An 18010-nucleotide genomic window follows, 5' to 3' on the forward strand; every position below is an offset into this window, starting at 1 on the left:
AACTAATCCTTAAGTATTCCCATCTATCAAGAACTGCCTTAGGGGTGCCTGGGTGGCTCAGTTGGTTAAGTGCCCAACTCTTGATTTCTCAGGGTGGTGAGATGGAGCCTCACATCAGGCTCCATGTTGGGTGTGGAGCCTGCCAAAGATTCTCTCTCCCTCTCCCTCTGCTCCTCACCCCCTCCACTCATGTTCATGCGCATTCTCTCTCTTTCAAAAAACAAAAACAAAAACAAAAAACTTCCTTAAACTTCAAACCAAAGTGGTTGTATGTACTAGGAGTAGTGGTGGTAGAAAATAATGATTTTTAAATATATAATATTTGCATAGCTGAAACTATATTACCATTTTCAAACTCTTTGAAAAAAGCAATTTAGAGGGACAGTTTATCATCAAATAGAGATAATGTATCTAGTGCTTAAATAGGAGGCCATGCTCTAGCACACAGTGTTCCTGCCATGCAGCCTCATCTGCCTGAGACTCCCTTGGCAAATTCCTGCTCTTACTTCAAGAAAGTCCCTGAATCTTTGTATCTTCCTAACTGAACACCGCTTCTGGCAGATTGGAAGACACTCAATAAATATTTGTTGGGTAAACCAAAAGAGAAGCTAACAAGCAGAGGGATGATTAAGTAAGTACTGGGTATTGAAGCCAGGATATATCCTAGAAGGATTTTTAAATTGTTATTAATTCTGCTATAACTGAAAGCAGAGTATAGGTAAGAAGAATATTCATCTGTTAACTGGATAATTTTAAGCTATGAATTCCTTAAAATGAAAACCAAATATGCACACTGTCTTGTTAAAAAGAAGTATATGTTGAAGAAAATCACCCAGAATATAAGCTTTTTAAAATGAAATAATAATAATAGTGATGGTGGATTGCTCTAATGAAAAATCTCTGCTTTCATCTCAAATAATGATAATGTATCAGTTGTCTCTCAGCAAATTCCTAAGTCCTTAAATTACCACAAATAAAACAGCCAAACCATCATTAGATTTTCTGATGTGTTTGTACATTAAACCTGGCAAATTTATCAAAATAAGAAGCCATTAAAAATGTACAGTGTTGGGGTGCCTGACTGACTCAGTCACTGTTGCATCTTACTCTTGATCTCAGAGTCGTGATTTTAGGCCCCATGCTCTGTGTAGAGATCACTTAAAAATAAAATCTTTTTGGGATGTCTGGGTGGCTCAGCGGTTAAGCGTCTGCCTTTGGCTCAGGACGTGATCCTGGAGTCCTAGGATCAAGTCCCACATTGGGCTCCCTGCATGGAGCCTGCTTCTCTCTCTGCCTATGTCTCTGCCTCTCTCTCTGTGTGTCTCTAATGAATAAATAAATAAAATCTTAAAAAATAATAAATAAAATCTTTTAGAAAACAAAAAGAATATGGCTCTTTAGTTAAAAAAACACATTCATATAAAGCTTTTTACATAGTTTACTTTCTTCTGATTTGGTATCAAATATAGAAGCAAAACTATAAAAGTTGCATGAAAACAATGCAATAAGCAATATTACAATCTTAATTTTTATAAATCCTAAACTATTTTAATAAGAGTAAACAATTTCTAGTAATGCTTATCTATGATGATTGAAATACTTTTCAATAGCAAGCACATCATATACCCAATCTCAAGGGCATGTCAATTAAGGAAAGGCAACATTTGCTATATTCTACATTGTTTCAGAAATAAGTATGCTTTTGTAAAACTCTGAGTTACTGAAAGACCTTTAGAATAATATATGACATTTTCCTCAACATTCCAATTAAAATTAATGAAATAATGCTACTACTTAAAAAATGATATTTATTTCCCTTTATCCAAAGAGTTATTATAACATTCACATCTGTACCATAAATGTTATAGCTAACATGAGATCTAGAAGTAAACACTTCCATGGAAAGTTAATTCTAATGACTAAGATCATACAACACTACTTAAAATTTCCACAAAAAAGGACCCTCTATATTCAATTGGTTTAATTTTATTTTTCACATTTCCCAGGCCTAACCCACAATTTTAAATTTCTTATACATATTTCTATAGAAACTATTGTTGACTAAAACTAAAAGGCTATAACCAGAAATGAATGAGAAAATCTTAAACTCCAAAAAAGACTCAACTCAAACTTGAACCCTGTGACCTGCTGCCATGACATGGTGATCAACAGTTTTCATAAGGGTGTGTAGTTTTATAGTCTTAGGACTTGTCTGCTATGGTGGTATCCAAGAGATTTAGCAACCAGCTTAATACCTCTATTTTCTTAACTATTTTGAGATCCTTCTCATTTTTTTAAAGATTTATTTTTATTTATTTATGATAGACATAGAGAGAGAGAGAGGCAGAGACACAGGCAGAGGGAGAAGCAGGCTCCATGCCGGGAGCCCAATGCGGGACTCGATCCCGGGTCTCCAGGATCGTGCCCTGGGCCAAAGGTAGGCGCAAAACCACTGAGCCATCCAGGGATCCCCGATCCTTCTCATTTTTGAATTTATAATTCTTCTCTTGGGTGATCTTAAGTTAGAAAGATTTTATTCTTAGAGAAATAAAGGGGATATAGAAACAATTACACTTAAAGATAACAAATACATACTGGTAAGTCTAAATTATAGAAACTAGCTGAGAAGTGCAATTTAAAATCATTATGCCTCAGGGTGCCTGTGTGGCCCAGTCTGTTAAGCATCCGACTCTTGATTTTGGCTCAGGTCAAGATCTCAGGGTCGTAAGATTGAGCCCCACATCAGGCTCCTCACTGAGCATGGAGCCTGCTTAGTATTGTCTCTCTCCCTCTGCCTCTCCCCCTACTCTACTCATACCCTCTTCTCTAAAAATAAAAATAAAATAGTTATGCCTCAGAAACTATTTAGCAATTCAGTGAAAATCCTATGATGTCAGACATCATTAAGTCATGATATATAAAATGCTTGTGTATTACAAACTGATCTTTTTTAACCAACTGTTTTAAAGGTAGACATGACTTTAAAAATTATTTCCCTACACATCCCCAAGTAATGGTTGTCCAGTGGGGGAAATAATTTCTTTTCCCTTATCTCATGTTTTATTACTAACGAAAGTAAATGGAGTTTTGATACAACGGAGTAAAAAACACACTTCATCTTTTAGGTTGACCCTAGATTTACGTTAGACTTAATTAATTAATATTAATTAATTATAATTAATTATGTTTATTTATGTAAGTAATCTCTCTACCCAACGTGGGGCTTGAACTCAGGGCCCCAAGGTCAAGAGTTGCATTTTCTTCATACTGAGCCAGTCAGGTGCCACTTAAGCTAGATGTTAATTTAAATCTGGGTTTTATGACTGCCTTTCTAACTTTCTTACTTCAACAAGTAAGTTCAGAATCACTTCATGTCTTCAAAATCAAATACATGTTTTATTTTCATTTTTAAAGATTTTATTCATTTTTTTATTTATTTGAGAGACAGAGAGGGCATGAGCAGAGGGGGAGAGGGAGAAGCAGGCTCCCTGAGTAGGCAGCCCGAGGTGGGGCTCGATCCCAGGACTCCAGGATCATGATGCAAGCCAAAGGCAGATGCTTAACTGATTGAGCCACCCAGGCGCCCCAGAATATGTTTTAAATAATCAGTTACTTCTCATGGAATTCTGAAGCTACATAGCATTTAAGTGAATTTTTATCTTCCCATTAGCTAGCATTTATTTATTCATTCATTCCTTATTCAGCTTGATCTAAGTCACAGACGCTGTTGAGCATTTTCATGAGTCTTCTAGAACCACCAGGTCTGGACATGTTATTTAAATTCCTATGATGTTGTTCAGTCAGTAAACGAAAATATTTATGTTTGGGAATTTCCAGAATTACCAATCTTTGAGATTCTAATCTGTAGAGAGAACAACATAACTTATATTCCAAAAAGGGTGAAGAGGCAGCAAGACTGAGTTTAAACTGATACTCTGAACGAGGAACAAGCATTAGCAAATTAATTAGGACCATGCTTTCACATCTGTCAACTAAAACACGTTTGTTTCAACTGAGGACTTCTTTCTATATTAGTCATTACCAACGGTGCAAGATTGACTCCTTGAACTTCACAAATACCAAAATCAATCAACTCACTATGCCTAGCCCAAAGCCTATAAAGAAGAGTGCATGCTGAATTGGTTCAATCATCAATAAGTACTAAGAACTTATGACTTTGCTAGATGTTACAGGTATACAAAAGAACACATGTTCCCTGGCCACAAATCTCTGGCAATCTAATGAGGCAGACTGCATATTCACATATGGAACATGAATGGGTAAGCATAAATACACTGCTACTGTAAAGCCTTAACAATCCAGAACCCTGTATAAGCTTAGTCTATTAGCCAACTTTTTAAAATTAATTTTAATTTAAAACAATGGGAACGGGCTAACTCTTCAAATATCAAAACCTAATTATTTTCACTTTTCTCTTTTGGCCATTTACTGTCTTCAAGTCTAAAATGGACACAAGTCTTTTAAAAATACTTCACAGACCCCATAATGCACAAGAGCTATTGTGATAATGCCTCAGATGTAGATACAGCAATGTGTGTGTGCCAGCCCTATCTGTCACTCCTCACCTTGTCTGACTCCAGCCCCCATATATGCTTGGACATGAAACACGAATGCTACTGAGAGAAAAGTGGCTCTTTTCTTTACACTCTGATACATATGCCAAGAGAAAAGTCCTATACCTGGCAGGCAGATGTTCTCAAACTTTAGTATGCCTGAGCATCGTCTGGGGTGAATATCTTAAATGCAGAAGTCTGGAGGTGAGGCCTAGTACCCTGCATTTTAAACAAGTCCACCAGTTGATTTTCATGCCTAGTCTTTTAAACTTGGAGAAACACTGCTCTAAAGTCAAGGTTGCTAACCCCTCACTCAAGACAGCTATGCAAGACTGTTTTCTCTCTCAACAATCTCAGCACTGGCTGCTCACCCCTTGTTGTCAGTCTGCCCTGTCCAGGGCCATTACCTTGCCCTCCCACACTCTAGATCCTTCCAGGTCTGGAAGAGTCTGAAAGCAAGGTATCCAGCTGGCTGACAGAAAGGCACAGAGGCAGACCAATAGACATCTATGAAGTGGGAAATGGTAAAATCCCAGCAATTAGGAAACAAAGGTCATATACACTGTATAGACTATTCAACACCATGTACCTGTTAAAAAGCTTGTTTCAAGCCTTTTCCATGAGGAAGAGTAGGGAAGAGGACAGAGGTAGGCACCTATGGTCTGACTGCAGTTCTGCCACTAACTGGCTTTGTGACTTCCCATATTATCTTATCTGGAAAATAGGGAAGATGTCCCTTTCTTTGCCTGACTCACAGCAATATTCTACAAACCAACTGAACTCGTGCTTGTGAAAGCCCACTGGAAAATACAAAACACAGTACAATGATGTGTGGTATTTCTATTAACGGAATAATTTATCATTTGTTTCAGCTTAATTAACACAGTAACCCAGACATTACTGAAAGATTCTTTGATGACTGAATGTCTTCTAGTATCTCAGGGTCTTTTTTTTTTTTACAAAAATAAATTCTCACTGACAAAAAGGTAGAGGAAAATGCAGACCCTTGGACATACCCTGGAGTTGATTTTTTGAATATATCCTTGAAATCGGCTTGTTTTAAAGACAACTGTCTCCGTCTCCTAAAAATGGAGTGCAAAAAAAAAAAAATCTGGTTAATTGTGGCTTTATTGTATTTTGTTCAAATTTTTTAAAGCATGCTCTGCAGATATTTTAGCTGTAAATTAATGAACCATGTTTCTAAATACTGAACAGTTAATACCACATAGGACAATTTTTAAACATGTAAATTAACTGTTAAAAAAAATAAGGTAACAAGAAAGCCATAAGATTCTATTTGTTTTTAGAAGCTCTCTTAATGTTTCAGAAAGTCTGGAATAAAGACTGACATGAAGTACAACATCTATTGGCAGCTTATCTGAAAGACTAAACTAGCCAAATTTGGACAGAAGGAAACACTTTTCCAGTAAATATATACACGGCCTTGGAATGCTTTGTCATTTTCTAGTTTTTGAAGACTAAAGTTCAATTCTTTGCTGATCGACTGTTTTACCATAAAAACCTGACACACATTACAAGCTTTCAGGGAACAGATGGCTAATGTTCTTCTAGGTTCGTTTACTACCAATTTTCTGATTTTCGTACTGCTTGTAATTAATAAAAAACATACAAATAGACACACCGTCTCCTAGCCAGGAGATTCTGTTTTGGCGAAAGTTCTGCCATATATCTCACCCCTTTGGGCTGATCTAAAAGACAACGATGAACAGACTTCTGATACTGCCTGGGGAAGGCAGCTTTCAAAATAGAGACTACTATGGGAGCACTGCAGTGATGCTGGCACCAGCCAACTTTGAGAAAATTAAAAGTAAGCTGCCAGGTGTTGGAGGAGCTCTAACCCCTAATTTAATGTGTTTGCATTCATGATATTCACCTTGCAATTAGCTTACAGAAAGCCACCATTACTAGGCATTACCCTGGTCTAACATTTTCTTCAAAATAAGCAGCTTGGGCTCTTTTCTGGGTCATCCCCCAAGTGCTATTGCATTATTAAAGTCATAACTCAATCAAAGTCATAGTCTAATAGTATCTTTAGAAAGACCTCACCAGAGACCTTACCCATAACATTATCCTCAGTCTAAGGACCTCTCATGCCAAAGTAGGTAGCAAATCTTTTATTTGTTTTTTGGAATGATGAATTTGAAACAGCATCTCTTTAATGACAACACTATGTCAAAGTCTACTTTTAAAATGCTATACACACAAAAATTATTATTTTTGTATCTTAAAAAGCTACAATGGATTGAATTAATATCTGCTAAGTCTTAGCATTAAGCCTCACCATGCAAATAACGATATTATTTTTCCCTTAAAAATACAGGAAAGTATCTTTAAATACAGCTTATTTTATATTCCTATTAATATTATTCCTTTCCTTTGTGTATTTAAGAAGAATCTGGTGTGCCACCTTCTGGTAACTGAGTGAAATTATGTATCTCTACACAAGTCACTATGCTTTATTTTAACTTTTAAAAAATATATATATTTCTTAACCTGTATTACATTTAAGCTATATATGGATATAGATACACATTTATACCACACTCTGAAATACAGCAGAATTTACTTAGTGACTTTTTTTTAAAAAAAATCAAGCTTTATACATGCTTCCTATGATTTTTGCATGGTTACCAATATGTCTCCTGAATTCTACAATACATATAAAATTGATTTTTGTACACCGCTTCACAGGCAGATATGAAAACAACAGGCTTGCTATTTTAATGAATAAGTAACAGCAGTAAATAAAGGAAAAGAAAGGTCTCTTACCAATAAGCCCATTTTTCTCTTAAGGTTTGAACTCTCATCATTTGTCATGTTCTTGTGGATCCCTCTCTCATCAAATTCTCTGGAGTTTTAAAGTTGAGAGCGGTGATGCACAGCTAGGCTCTGCTACATAGTAGCGCACCCCAGTGCATCTGCCTGGTATAACACTTCAGTTGTAGCTCCCAAAAGCAGAAACAGCCTTGATATATTCAAAAACCTATGCACTGAACACCTTCCCTTGGTAGGAAATTGTAGCCGGCGTGGCTGAACTATTTCTATTTCTTATCTTAAGCGCTGATCAGATACAGAGATCAGGAGCACATGAATCTTGAGCTTAGTTCCAGTTAATTGAACAGGAACAAAGTGTTCATCTTCAGAGCAGAGGTGGGATGAGACAAATACTAGCATCAGGAGATGTGACGTAGAAAAAAAACATGTTTACCTGAAAGTAACCTGATTTTTTCAAGGGTCACTGCCCTGTTATTTGTCATATTAACCTAAATCTTCATTATCTATAACTCTTATCTTCCTCGTGCCTCAAGTAGCCAGTCATTAAGTCCTATCCTTTATTCTTTATCAATTTTACTGTCTAATCCCTACTGTTTTTTTTTTAACAAATGAGCTACTTCCAAAAATACATACAACTGGTCCCTCTGCACCTCCTATGTTCAAGCTATCAATCACCTTGCTTCTAGATGAATTCTCTTAAAATACAACTATACATGATGTAAATTAAATGTTCAATAAATATTTCATTCAACAAATACTTGTTAAGAATTTGCTACATGTTTGGTAGGGACTCTGCCAGGTGATATGGATAGAAAAGTCAACAAGACACAATCCCTTGCTCTCAGGAAGCTCTGAGTTAAGTGAGGGAAGCAGACATGCACCCTGACAGCACAAAATACAGCATAGAAGCTTTACTAGTATATGCCTAGGATTCTACAGAGGAACGATAAATATCAGAGGAGCAATAAAAGTTAGGCTGCAACTGAGGCCCAAGAATGAGACATTCCCCAGGCAGACCCAGAAGACAAAGTCTGTGCAGGCACACCGAGATTTAAAGGAGTACCACAGGTCAGAAGGATCAAGGAGGCCTTCAATATCACTGGAAGGAGCACAGGTACATAGTGTTGAGGGGAGTGGATTTTAAGGGATACAGAGATCACATGTGAGTTGAGAGGCTTGGCCTTTATCCTATGAGCTATGAGAAGCTATGTGCTCAATGAGTGGATCACTCGAGGAATTACTTAAGCAACAATGCCTAGCCCTAAGAACGCATTATAAGCTGGAGGACCCACTCTTGGAATTCACTGCTATAGTATCCCCTACCACCCACTTCCCATCCCCTGAGCTTCTTTTGTCTCCCTTGGCTCCAGAGCCTTCTGACATGCAATCTCTTTCCCTCTCCACTTTCTGAACTCAACTCATCCTTCTAGATCCAGCTCCAATCCAATTCTTGTCTGCGATGTCTCCCATGGTAATCTGAGTCTCCAATTTTCAAATGTTCCTCCATTATATGGACCATGCATTCCTCCTACCAGTTTAGCACACACCATTCAAAATACCTGTTGCACTCAAGCAAGATGGTGAGGAGATGACACGAAGGCAAGTCAGAGCCTGAGGGTAAGTGGCGGAAGGAAGCACCCCTCCCCAGACTTCACAGTACACACCAATCTCAGTACCTTCTTTTACTGCTCTCAGGCCTGGAAAGGAAAGGGTATGAACTGTGAAGTGAATTCCATCTGCACTGGGCAACGACTCTGCATTAACATGTCACAATGCTGCCTATATACATCACAGCTCCTGTTGGAAAATTCCAGAGAATTGATGAGAAAGGGAAACCAACAGAAGAGCTTAATTATAGAGCTGTGATCTTGGGAGGGGGAGAGCTAAGGGAGGTTATGGGGGGGCGTGCTTTATTTTTTATTACTCGCAGTAAACCAAGAGAATTCACCTGAAGATCCATACAATAAACAGAAAGAATTCATGAAGATCACAGAAAGAGATGGGAGAGTAAGAGCAGGGCTTTAGATCCGGAAGGTTTAGCACCTCATGAGGTTTAAAGGAGAAAACTCTATGTGTAAGAAGGGGATATGTTTTAAAAAGGAGGGTAATAGTGTTAGCTGGGAGATTAATCTAGGACAAGAAGCTTTAACAGAGAAACAAGTCCTGGGTGTAAATATTTAGTGTTCTCTCCCTGTGGAACCACACCCCATTATGCTCAGTGTCAAATACTCAGACAAGCTTTCGTTGATGTTGGCATTTAGCATTCAGCTTTGTCTCATCCTTTTTATGTATGCATAATCTCTTAGATTTATGCAATGATGCAAAAACCATGGTGCTTTCTTTTATGTAGACAATAAAAAATCTTTTCATCTTATTCAACCATTTTATGTTAAAGTGGGTTAAGAGAATTCTGCCAATAATTTCAAAAAGCAGTTAATACTTGAATATTCTTTCAATGACTTAAAAATGTCCCAGATAAAAGCTGTCTACACCTTCTTTCTTGTTTATTGAGTGCAAAAACTGACCACTTTCCTTTCCATTAACTTATAAGGAAAAAATTCAAATACAGAAAAAAAGAAGAATGCGATTTTGGATATGGGCCACACTTTTCTCAAGAATTCTTCAAAAAAGGGCAGTACTTAGTGGACATAAAAATGATTTAATCCACTAGGTCCTCAGAAGAATGTTTTGAAACTATGTATCAATGGTACCACAGACTTTAAAACAAAGAAAAAATAAACCAGACCATTTCCTCATTTGATTTTGTAGAAAACAGAACAATTACCAGAGTATTTCCCTCAAGCCTGGCAGAAAAAAAGTAATAATCATTTTATATTATAGTTTGAACTAGAATAGGTATTTTATCCAAATTCACGTACACATTTCACATGCACTAGAGTTCATCTAGAGGAGGAGGAAAGAGGGGCTTACTCCTGGTAGTACACAGTAAAGGCTCTTATATTATTAGTGATTTTGATGACAGGGTCTATATTAATCTAGTATAAATAATTCACTTAAATTCCATTTAAAATAGCATCATTGTGTTTATCTCATCCATAGCTGTAGTGGACTCTCCTTTCTTCTGGTGTATATAAGATGGCTCAGAGCAGGACTTAAGTGGTTTAGAGAGTTTTCTGCCATGCAGAAATGTCCTTGGATGATAGATTTTGAAAACCATTGATCTAAAGAAGGGTTGGTCAGGGGTATTTATACTGGGAGCAATTGCTCATATTCCTACAGCCCGGAAGTTCATATTTCAGGTGAGTGACCAGATTCCAGGAGTATTACCACTCAATCTAATAGGAAAGGTGGGGTCAAAAGGAAAGATAAGCCTTTTCCTGTTACTAATAACTCTACCTGTACTGTCACTGGATTGGGAAAAATTGCAAAAAAATAAAAACAGCTAGTTTTATAACTTCCCATTCCTAACTGAATGAATCATAACCTTTTTATATATCCCTAAAATGTAACAAAGTGCAGGTCACTCCACTATATGGTAACACAAATGATTGAGGGTAATTCGTGAGTAATTCAAACTACCTGATAGATATAAATTATTCAAGATTGACTATGAAATATACCAGCTTATATTTTACTATCCTAGATCTTCTTTTAAAAGATGATTTATTTACTTGAGAGAGAGAGGAGGAGGAGCAGATGGAGAAGGACAAGCAGACTCTGCACTGAGCATAGAGCCTGATGCAGGGCTCGATCTCATGACTGAGATCATGACCGGAGCCAAAATCAAGAGTCAGACACTTAACTGAATGAGCCACCCAGGCAGCCCAGTAGCCTAAGTCTTAAATCTATTACTATTTAATAGCTACCATGAAAACTAAAGTGGGTGAAGATATACATGACAGACCAATGGGAAGAAGGAAATTTCATCATGTTAGTGAAGAAACACAGAAATAAACTAAATGACTTTCCACAGACAGAAGGGCTGACATATGGAGTTAATGAGGAAATAAGAATATTCCTATTTGTCAACTTCCTTTCAGCTTAATTTTCTTATCCAGATACTCCATGAAGTGTTTTGTCTTGAGTGTCAGATGATAGATAGCCCTAGCTAGCAGAATTCCAAAGAAAAATGTCTACCGTACCATTTCATTTTTAAGAGTCTCATTTGCCTTTTCAAATGGACTCTGAGGTAGGCAATGCAGGTGTTAATATTCCCATTTTAAAATTCCCATTTAAGTGAAGAAACAGAGCTATTAAATTGGCTTGGCTCAAGTGACCTAGCTGCTGAGAGAACTGGAAAACAAGAATCCACATCCCCTGACACCTAATTTGGTGTCCATTAGTCACCTCTGTATTAATATTTATTTTAGGGGGAAAAAACCCCTGCAAACATGAATCCTAAATACCACCATGTAGTTACTTGAAGAGGAAGTAAGTAAAAAGTGGGAGGAAAAGAGGAATATATCATGGAAGGCATAGGATGATATCTGATTCAAGTTGCAGAATCATCAACCTCTACCATTGCCAGAAATACCTTCCCAGTGGCACTTCTCAGAGCTCTCTTTTATCCCTCAATTAGCATTTCTTGGCACAGACCTCTAACGTGCCATACTCTCTCATGCCTCAGTAGTTTCTCCTATGACACCCTCTCCACGTGGAATTCCCTGTTCTCCTTGTCTATCAAGGAGATCCCTTAGCTGACTCCGTTGCCAGGTTTTCTAAACCCCCATGACACTCTGAACATTAGAGGTCCTGTCACTTTGGATTGTAACTGTTTTTATAAACTCAACTATAAACTCCTGAGAGCTGCCTCTGGGTCCTCCTTATGTTTTTATTCTACCCATCTCAGTGCCTGTCACACAGTAGCCCAATTGTAGGAGGGAACTTTAGTGAAATTAAGTTTGGCAGGGGGAGGTTTTCTTTCCTCCGAGACTAAACTGTTTTGGGGTGATAATGGAACAAGAGATCATTAAAGGGCATTCTCCTCCCTGAACTAAGATAAGAATGGAAAGAAATAAATGGAAGACCACAATTTCAAACAGTATACCTAAATACGTAAGAGGCTCCTTTGGATGTCTGTGTGATGGCCCCCTGTGCGTGCCTAGCAGAGTGCCCAGAACAGCAGGTGTACAACAACTTTAGGATGGACGGATGGAGGGGGTGAATGGCTCAGTGAGTGACCGCTGAACCAAAATGAGTGGAGCAGACACTTTGCTACAATCAGGAAGGGAAATGCCAATCATCATTTGTCTAAGCAAGAGAGTGCTGGTAAAACTACAAACTGAAGAAACACATTTCACTGGTTTGACACCCAGACCAGAACACTGAAATGTGAAGCAGCATTGCCTAAAACCAATCATTTCTACAGACTGCTAATTGAAAAGGATAAAAAACATATTCTTTGGACTATTAGAGCCTCTTAAATTATTGTAACCAGTGATGATAAAAAAAGTAAGCCACAAAATCCAATTTTGACAATAACTGCTCCGCTAGATTGAACAAAAAAATAAAATAGTGAATTCAACCAAGCAAGCCACTGCACATCACCAATACCTAGTAACTCAAATGGCACAGTAGGCAGTCAAGAGGAGAATACACAAACGAAGCACAGGAGGGCCCATTGCTAACAAGCCCCTGTAACTTTCAAAATAGAGAAAAATATATATATTTGATTAAAGACCTATGAATCTTCTGTTCCAATATGAGAATTAAAATTGAGGCAGAAGGAAATATCTCAGATCCTTTTCTCATGCCATTTCCTGGCCTTCCCATTTATGCAAACCAGCAGGGTAGAAATACTGAGGATCTCAACACCATGAGTAATAATAATAATAAAAAAGAGAGAGAGAGACAATGGAGTTCCCCATGGGGAAAAGCATATTCACAACAAACTTTAGCATCTGCTTAGGGTTGGGTAGAGGGTGTGGAAGCTCTTGCAGCTGTGACAGGCTAACTGATACATATCATTAACCACTATCTTGGGGAGTATTCTGGGGTACAGAGGCTGCAGGTTTTTATTTAAATAAAAGTAAATGTGGTCTTACAAAAGGGAGCCATGTTTTGCTAATATTGGACTTGAATTGTGCTACTGGGACACAGAAACACAGTGTATAGGTCCCTATGGGCTACCCTGGAAACACAAGGGTCATAAAAACCTCTAGGATCCTGAATCTGAAAGGAAAGATCGGCTCAGAACCCACACAGAACAGTCAGATTCAGGTATTCAGACACTAACAGTTGAAGGAAGAAGTCTCAGAATACTGAAAAAAGGATAGTAAAAAGTAGGATTCTGTAATGATCATTCACACAAGAGCCATGAGTGAACGTTATGCCCCATCATTACTAATCCAAAACTAAGAACTAATTATACCCTCCATATTGCTTGGATCATCTCAATCCTCTATTCAAAAACCTTCCATGACTCCTTATTTGTTTGGATGTATTTGTAAACTCCCATTTTCAAGGTCTCCTACACCCCAGCTCTTCCTTACTTACTTAACCTTATTTCTCATTACGGGTTGTCTCAGATTTGCACACAACTGGAAAACACAAAATCCCTTTAGCCGAGAACTGCCATGGGGGATATATTTATATGTATATTTATATGTATATTTATATGTATATTTATATTATTTTTTTAATGCAGCTTACGTTGCTGTGGATTCAAGAGAAGAATATACCAAAAATGTATAGAGGAGGGATTAGAGCAGAAAGGAAAATCAGCAAAGGCTTTTCCTGTCTCAAAATATCTTCTCCTTAGTGCCAACTCTCTCTCCAACAAAATTTCTCTCCCTCCAACATTCACACCTTCACTTCTCTCTCTCTCTCTCTCTCATTGTTTGTTGTGTACTACTGCCAGAAATTCCATCAAGTACATGTTCATTTGAGCTAAAAAGAATCCTGTTAAAATTATAATAAGTAGAGCTGTCAGGGTAAGGTGGCTGTCAGTTATTCTCACATTGGTGTGAATGAGTACAGTCAAGTTTCTTCAAATAGCAAAGAGGTGTTGCCCTCCGGGAATGGGGAAGGCTGGTGTCAAGAGCTTTCTGGAGTCCTTGTGAACTTGGGTGGGGTGCTATATGAAGGAAGCTGAGTGGGGGGAGCTGGTGAGTTAGGGCAACTATGTTTAGAGATAGAGAAAGAGAAACCAAGATAGAGATAAGAATGCAGAGAGGGGCTGTAAAAGAATAACAGAGCTCCACTTCCTCTACCACTTAGTGTCTTCTAGCTCAGAACCTGTCCCGCCTTTCCAGACCCCCTGCTCCCAGGCCCTGGATCTCAGGCTAGTACAGTCCATGGGATGGATCAGCTACTTACGTAGGTTAAATATCATATTTGGGGCATGGCCAGAAACCTCACCATCGTGCAAACAATCTGTAAAAGCCTTCAGAACGCACCCCATTGTTAGCCTGTGAACTACTTGTACCATCCCTCACCTCACCCCTGTGCACATACCCTAATCAGGCTGGTCTCTTCTCTCTTTTGGAAATGCTACATGTTCTCGGTTTTTTTATTCTGTTATCATCTATTCAACTCATAAAACACTCCCCCTGCCTAAGTTATGGCCACTCCCCTGTTCACACAAGTTCTGCCTGTTTCTTTTTCTTTCTTTTTAAGGTTTGACCATTAAGGAATCTCTACACCCAACATGGAGTTTGAACCTACAACCCCAAGATCAAGAGCTGTCATGCTCCACCCACTGAACCAGCTGGTGCCCCAAGTTCTGCCTGTTCTTCAGTTCCAAATCAAGATCTACCTTTAAAAAAAAGTTGTATTTATGTATTTGAGAGAGAGGGCACAAAAGAGCAAGAGCCGGGTGTCCAGGGATGACCTGAGCTGGAGGCAGATGCTTAACCAACTGAGCCACCCAGGTGCTCCTATCTCAAGCTCTCTACCTTTTCTCTTTTTTTAAGATTTTTTATTTATTTACTCATGAGAGACACACAGAGAGAGAGACCGAGACACAGGCAGAAGGAGAAGCAGGCTCCCTGCAGGGAGCCCTACGTGGGACTCAATCCCGGGTCTCCAGGATCACACCCTGGGCTGAAGGTGGCGCTAAACCACTGAGCCACCCGGGCTGCCTGCTCTCTACCTTTTGAAGCCTCATTTGATTTGTCTAACAGGCACCAAATGTCCTTCTCTGAACTCTTGCAGCCCGTAGGACTCATTGTTTTTATTTAGCCCTATGTGTGCTCAACTCAGCTTGCAAAATGAACACTGTAAGCTAACTTTCTATAGGCAGAGGCCATTCATTTATCCACCCACACAATTAATAAGCATCTACTTTGTAACAAGTGTTGTGCTTTGGCTGGAAGTTCAAACCTGAGTATCAGCCCAGTTCCCCAGCCCACAAGGGCTCACAGACCAGGGAATATCAAGTACAGTCACAGCACTGCGTGAGATGCACTGTAGTGGAGGCATGCTCGAGGTCACACAAATGCACATGGAGAGCCTTAACCGGACTCGGGCAGGGAATCAGGCAAAGTTTCACAGAAGGGACACCTGAGCTGAGTGCTAAGCCTGAGCAAAAAGGTGTCAGGCTGACAAGTGGGACACAGGGGCAGGGAGGCCAAACTGATTAAGACACAACTACGGTCAATCATAACAACATAAAGTCTTAAACTGAAGCAATAGTGGTGGGGGCCGGGGGGAGGATTCAAAAAGATTTTCAGCAGATGGAATGCATAGGAGATGATGACAGTGGCTTATGTTTGTGGGCCATGTAACCTGGGACAAGTGATGTTCTAAATGGTCTAACTATTGATTAACTTGGCTTACTCTTCACTGTAACTATATACTGTGGGTGCTATTAATATCTCTATTTTACAGAACAGGAAACTAAGGCACAGAAAAGTCCATGACACAACTAAAGTTATACAGTCAGTAAATCTTGGACTGGAATTTGTCCACAGGCAGTCTAGCTCCAAAATCCACTAAGTAAGCCCTCTGCTCTGCTCTCTACAAGTGTGACTGTTGGGGAGACGGGAGCCCAGATGACTGCAAAGTTAATGAGAGAGAAAGACAGAGGTGCTAAGGGCCACAACAGATGAAACTTGAATATGGAATACACTGTCAGGTGCACTACTAATTGCTTCTGTTCCTCGTTTCTAATGGCAAAGCAAATTTCTCATTTCATGTTCTCCAGATCTATTCTAGCATTTTCCTCAATGGGACTGGTAATCCAAAAAGTACCTGGTCTTGATCTCAGTCTGTTTGTGCTCAGTTTTAGTACTTGGCACATTCAGCCTCTTCCTAGATTATTTATCCATGTGGTTTACCTCCTTTATTAGGTTGAACGTATCCAAGGCAAAAACCATGTCTTATTCACCTTCGATGAACAGCAGCTAGGACCCAGTATACACTCAATAAAAATTAACCAGCTTGAACACAGAATATAAGATTTTTAAAAGATTTTATGTATCTATTCACAAGAGACACAGAGAGAGGCAGAGACATAGGCAGAGGAAGAAGCAGGCTCCTTGTGGGGAGCCTGATGTGGGACTCGATCCCAGGACCTGGGACCATCACCCAAGCCAAAGGCAGATGCTCAACCACTGAGCCACCCAGGTACCCCAGAATATAACATTTCTTAAAGTTTCCATTATTCAGACAGCTGTGAATTACCTTCCATTTGTCTATTTGTCACTTCCAGGTGTATCTCAGTAACACCTTTAGTGTTTATTTTTTCTTTATATCGGTCCTTTTAAATTTACATTTGTCTTTAAAGAAAAACTTTCAGCTTATGACTACAAATGGCAGACTGCTATAATTTACAATAATGAGAAGGCAGCTATAAAAATAGATGCATAACTCCAAAAATGAGAAATGCTTGCACACAACCTAACACATCATCCTATTCCCCACACAGTGCCACACTTACCACACTATGGGACAGGTTTTTGTTTTTGTTTTTAATTGGAGTGAAAGTCACATCACATAAAACTAACAATTTTTTTTTTAAAGTAAGCCCTGCACCCAACATGGGGCTTGAACTTGCAATCTTGAGATTCAAGAGCCACATGCTCTACTCACTGAGCAGGCCAGGTGGCCCTCACATTAACAATTTTAAACTAAAGAATTCAGTGACATCTGGTGCATTCCTAATGTTGGACAATGGCTACTTCTAGCTTGTCCCCAAGTATTTTCAGTACTCCCAAACCCATACCCATTAAGCAGTTGCTCCTGGTTCTCCTCTCCCCACAGCCACTGGCAACCACCAATAGGCATTCTGTCTCTATGGATTTCTCTATTTTGATATTTCACACAAATGGAATCATATACTATGTGTTCCCTTGTGCCAAGCTCCTTTCACTGAGTGTAATGCCTTAGAAGTTTATCTACTATGTATAATGCACGAGTACTTCTTTTCTGTTTGTGGCTAAATATACCACTGTAGGTATACATACCATGCTTTATTTATTCATCCATTAATGGAAATTTAACCTGTTTCTACCTTTTGGCTCTTGTGCTGCTGTGAACAGGCACATACATGTATTTCTTTGACCGTCTGTTTTCAATTCTTTGGGGTATATATGTAGAAGAGGAATTTCTGGAACATATAATAACTATGTTTAACCTTATGAGGAACCTCTGGGGTAGGTTGTCTACAGCACTTTGTGGGTTTCAAAACAACATGTGAGGGACGCCTGGGTGGCTCAGCGGTAGAGTGTCTGCCTTCA

General features: G+C 38.9%; 1 protein-coding gene across 14 annotated transcripts in view; it reads right to left on the bottom strand.

The window, feature by feature from the left end:
* Positions 1-18010, bottom strand: part of KLHL13 (kelch like family member 13) — a 211204-nt gene that overhangs the window by 75168 nt on the left and 118026 nt on the right. For 6 of the 14 annotated variants that reach the window (XM_025431316.3, XM_025431315.3, XM_025431314.3 and 3 more), the window contains one exon: positions 5591-5656. The exons of 6 other annotated variants lie outside the window; for them this stretch is intronic. In XM_025431316.3, the coding sequence (XP_025287101.1) occupies positions 5591-5656 (66 nt within the window). Of the gene's footprint in view, positions 1-5590; positions 5657-7364; positions 7710-8929; positions 9057-18010 lie in introns of those variants that run through there. 2 more of the 14 variants (XM_035711921.2, XM_025431320.3) reach the window with 2 other exon arrangements.

Source organism: Canis lupus, chromosome X (genome assembly GCF_003254725.2).
Source record: "Canis lupus dingo isolate Sandy chromosome X, ASM325472v2, whole genome shotgun sequence".
NCBI classification, from domain to species: Eukaryota; Metazoa; Chordata; class Mammalia; order Carnivora; family Canidae; genus Canis; species Canis lupus.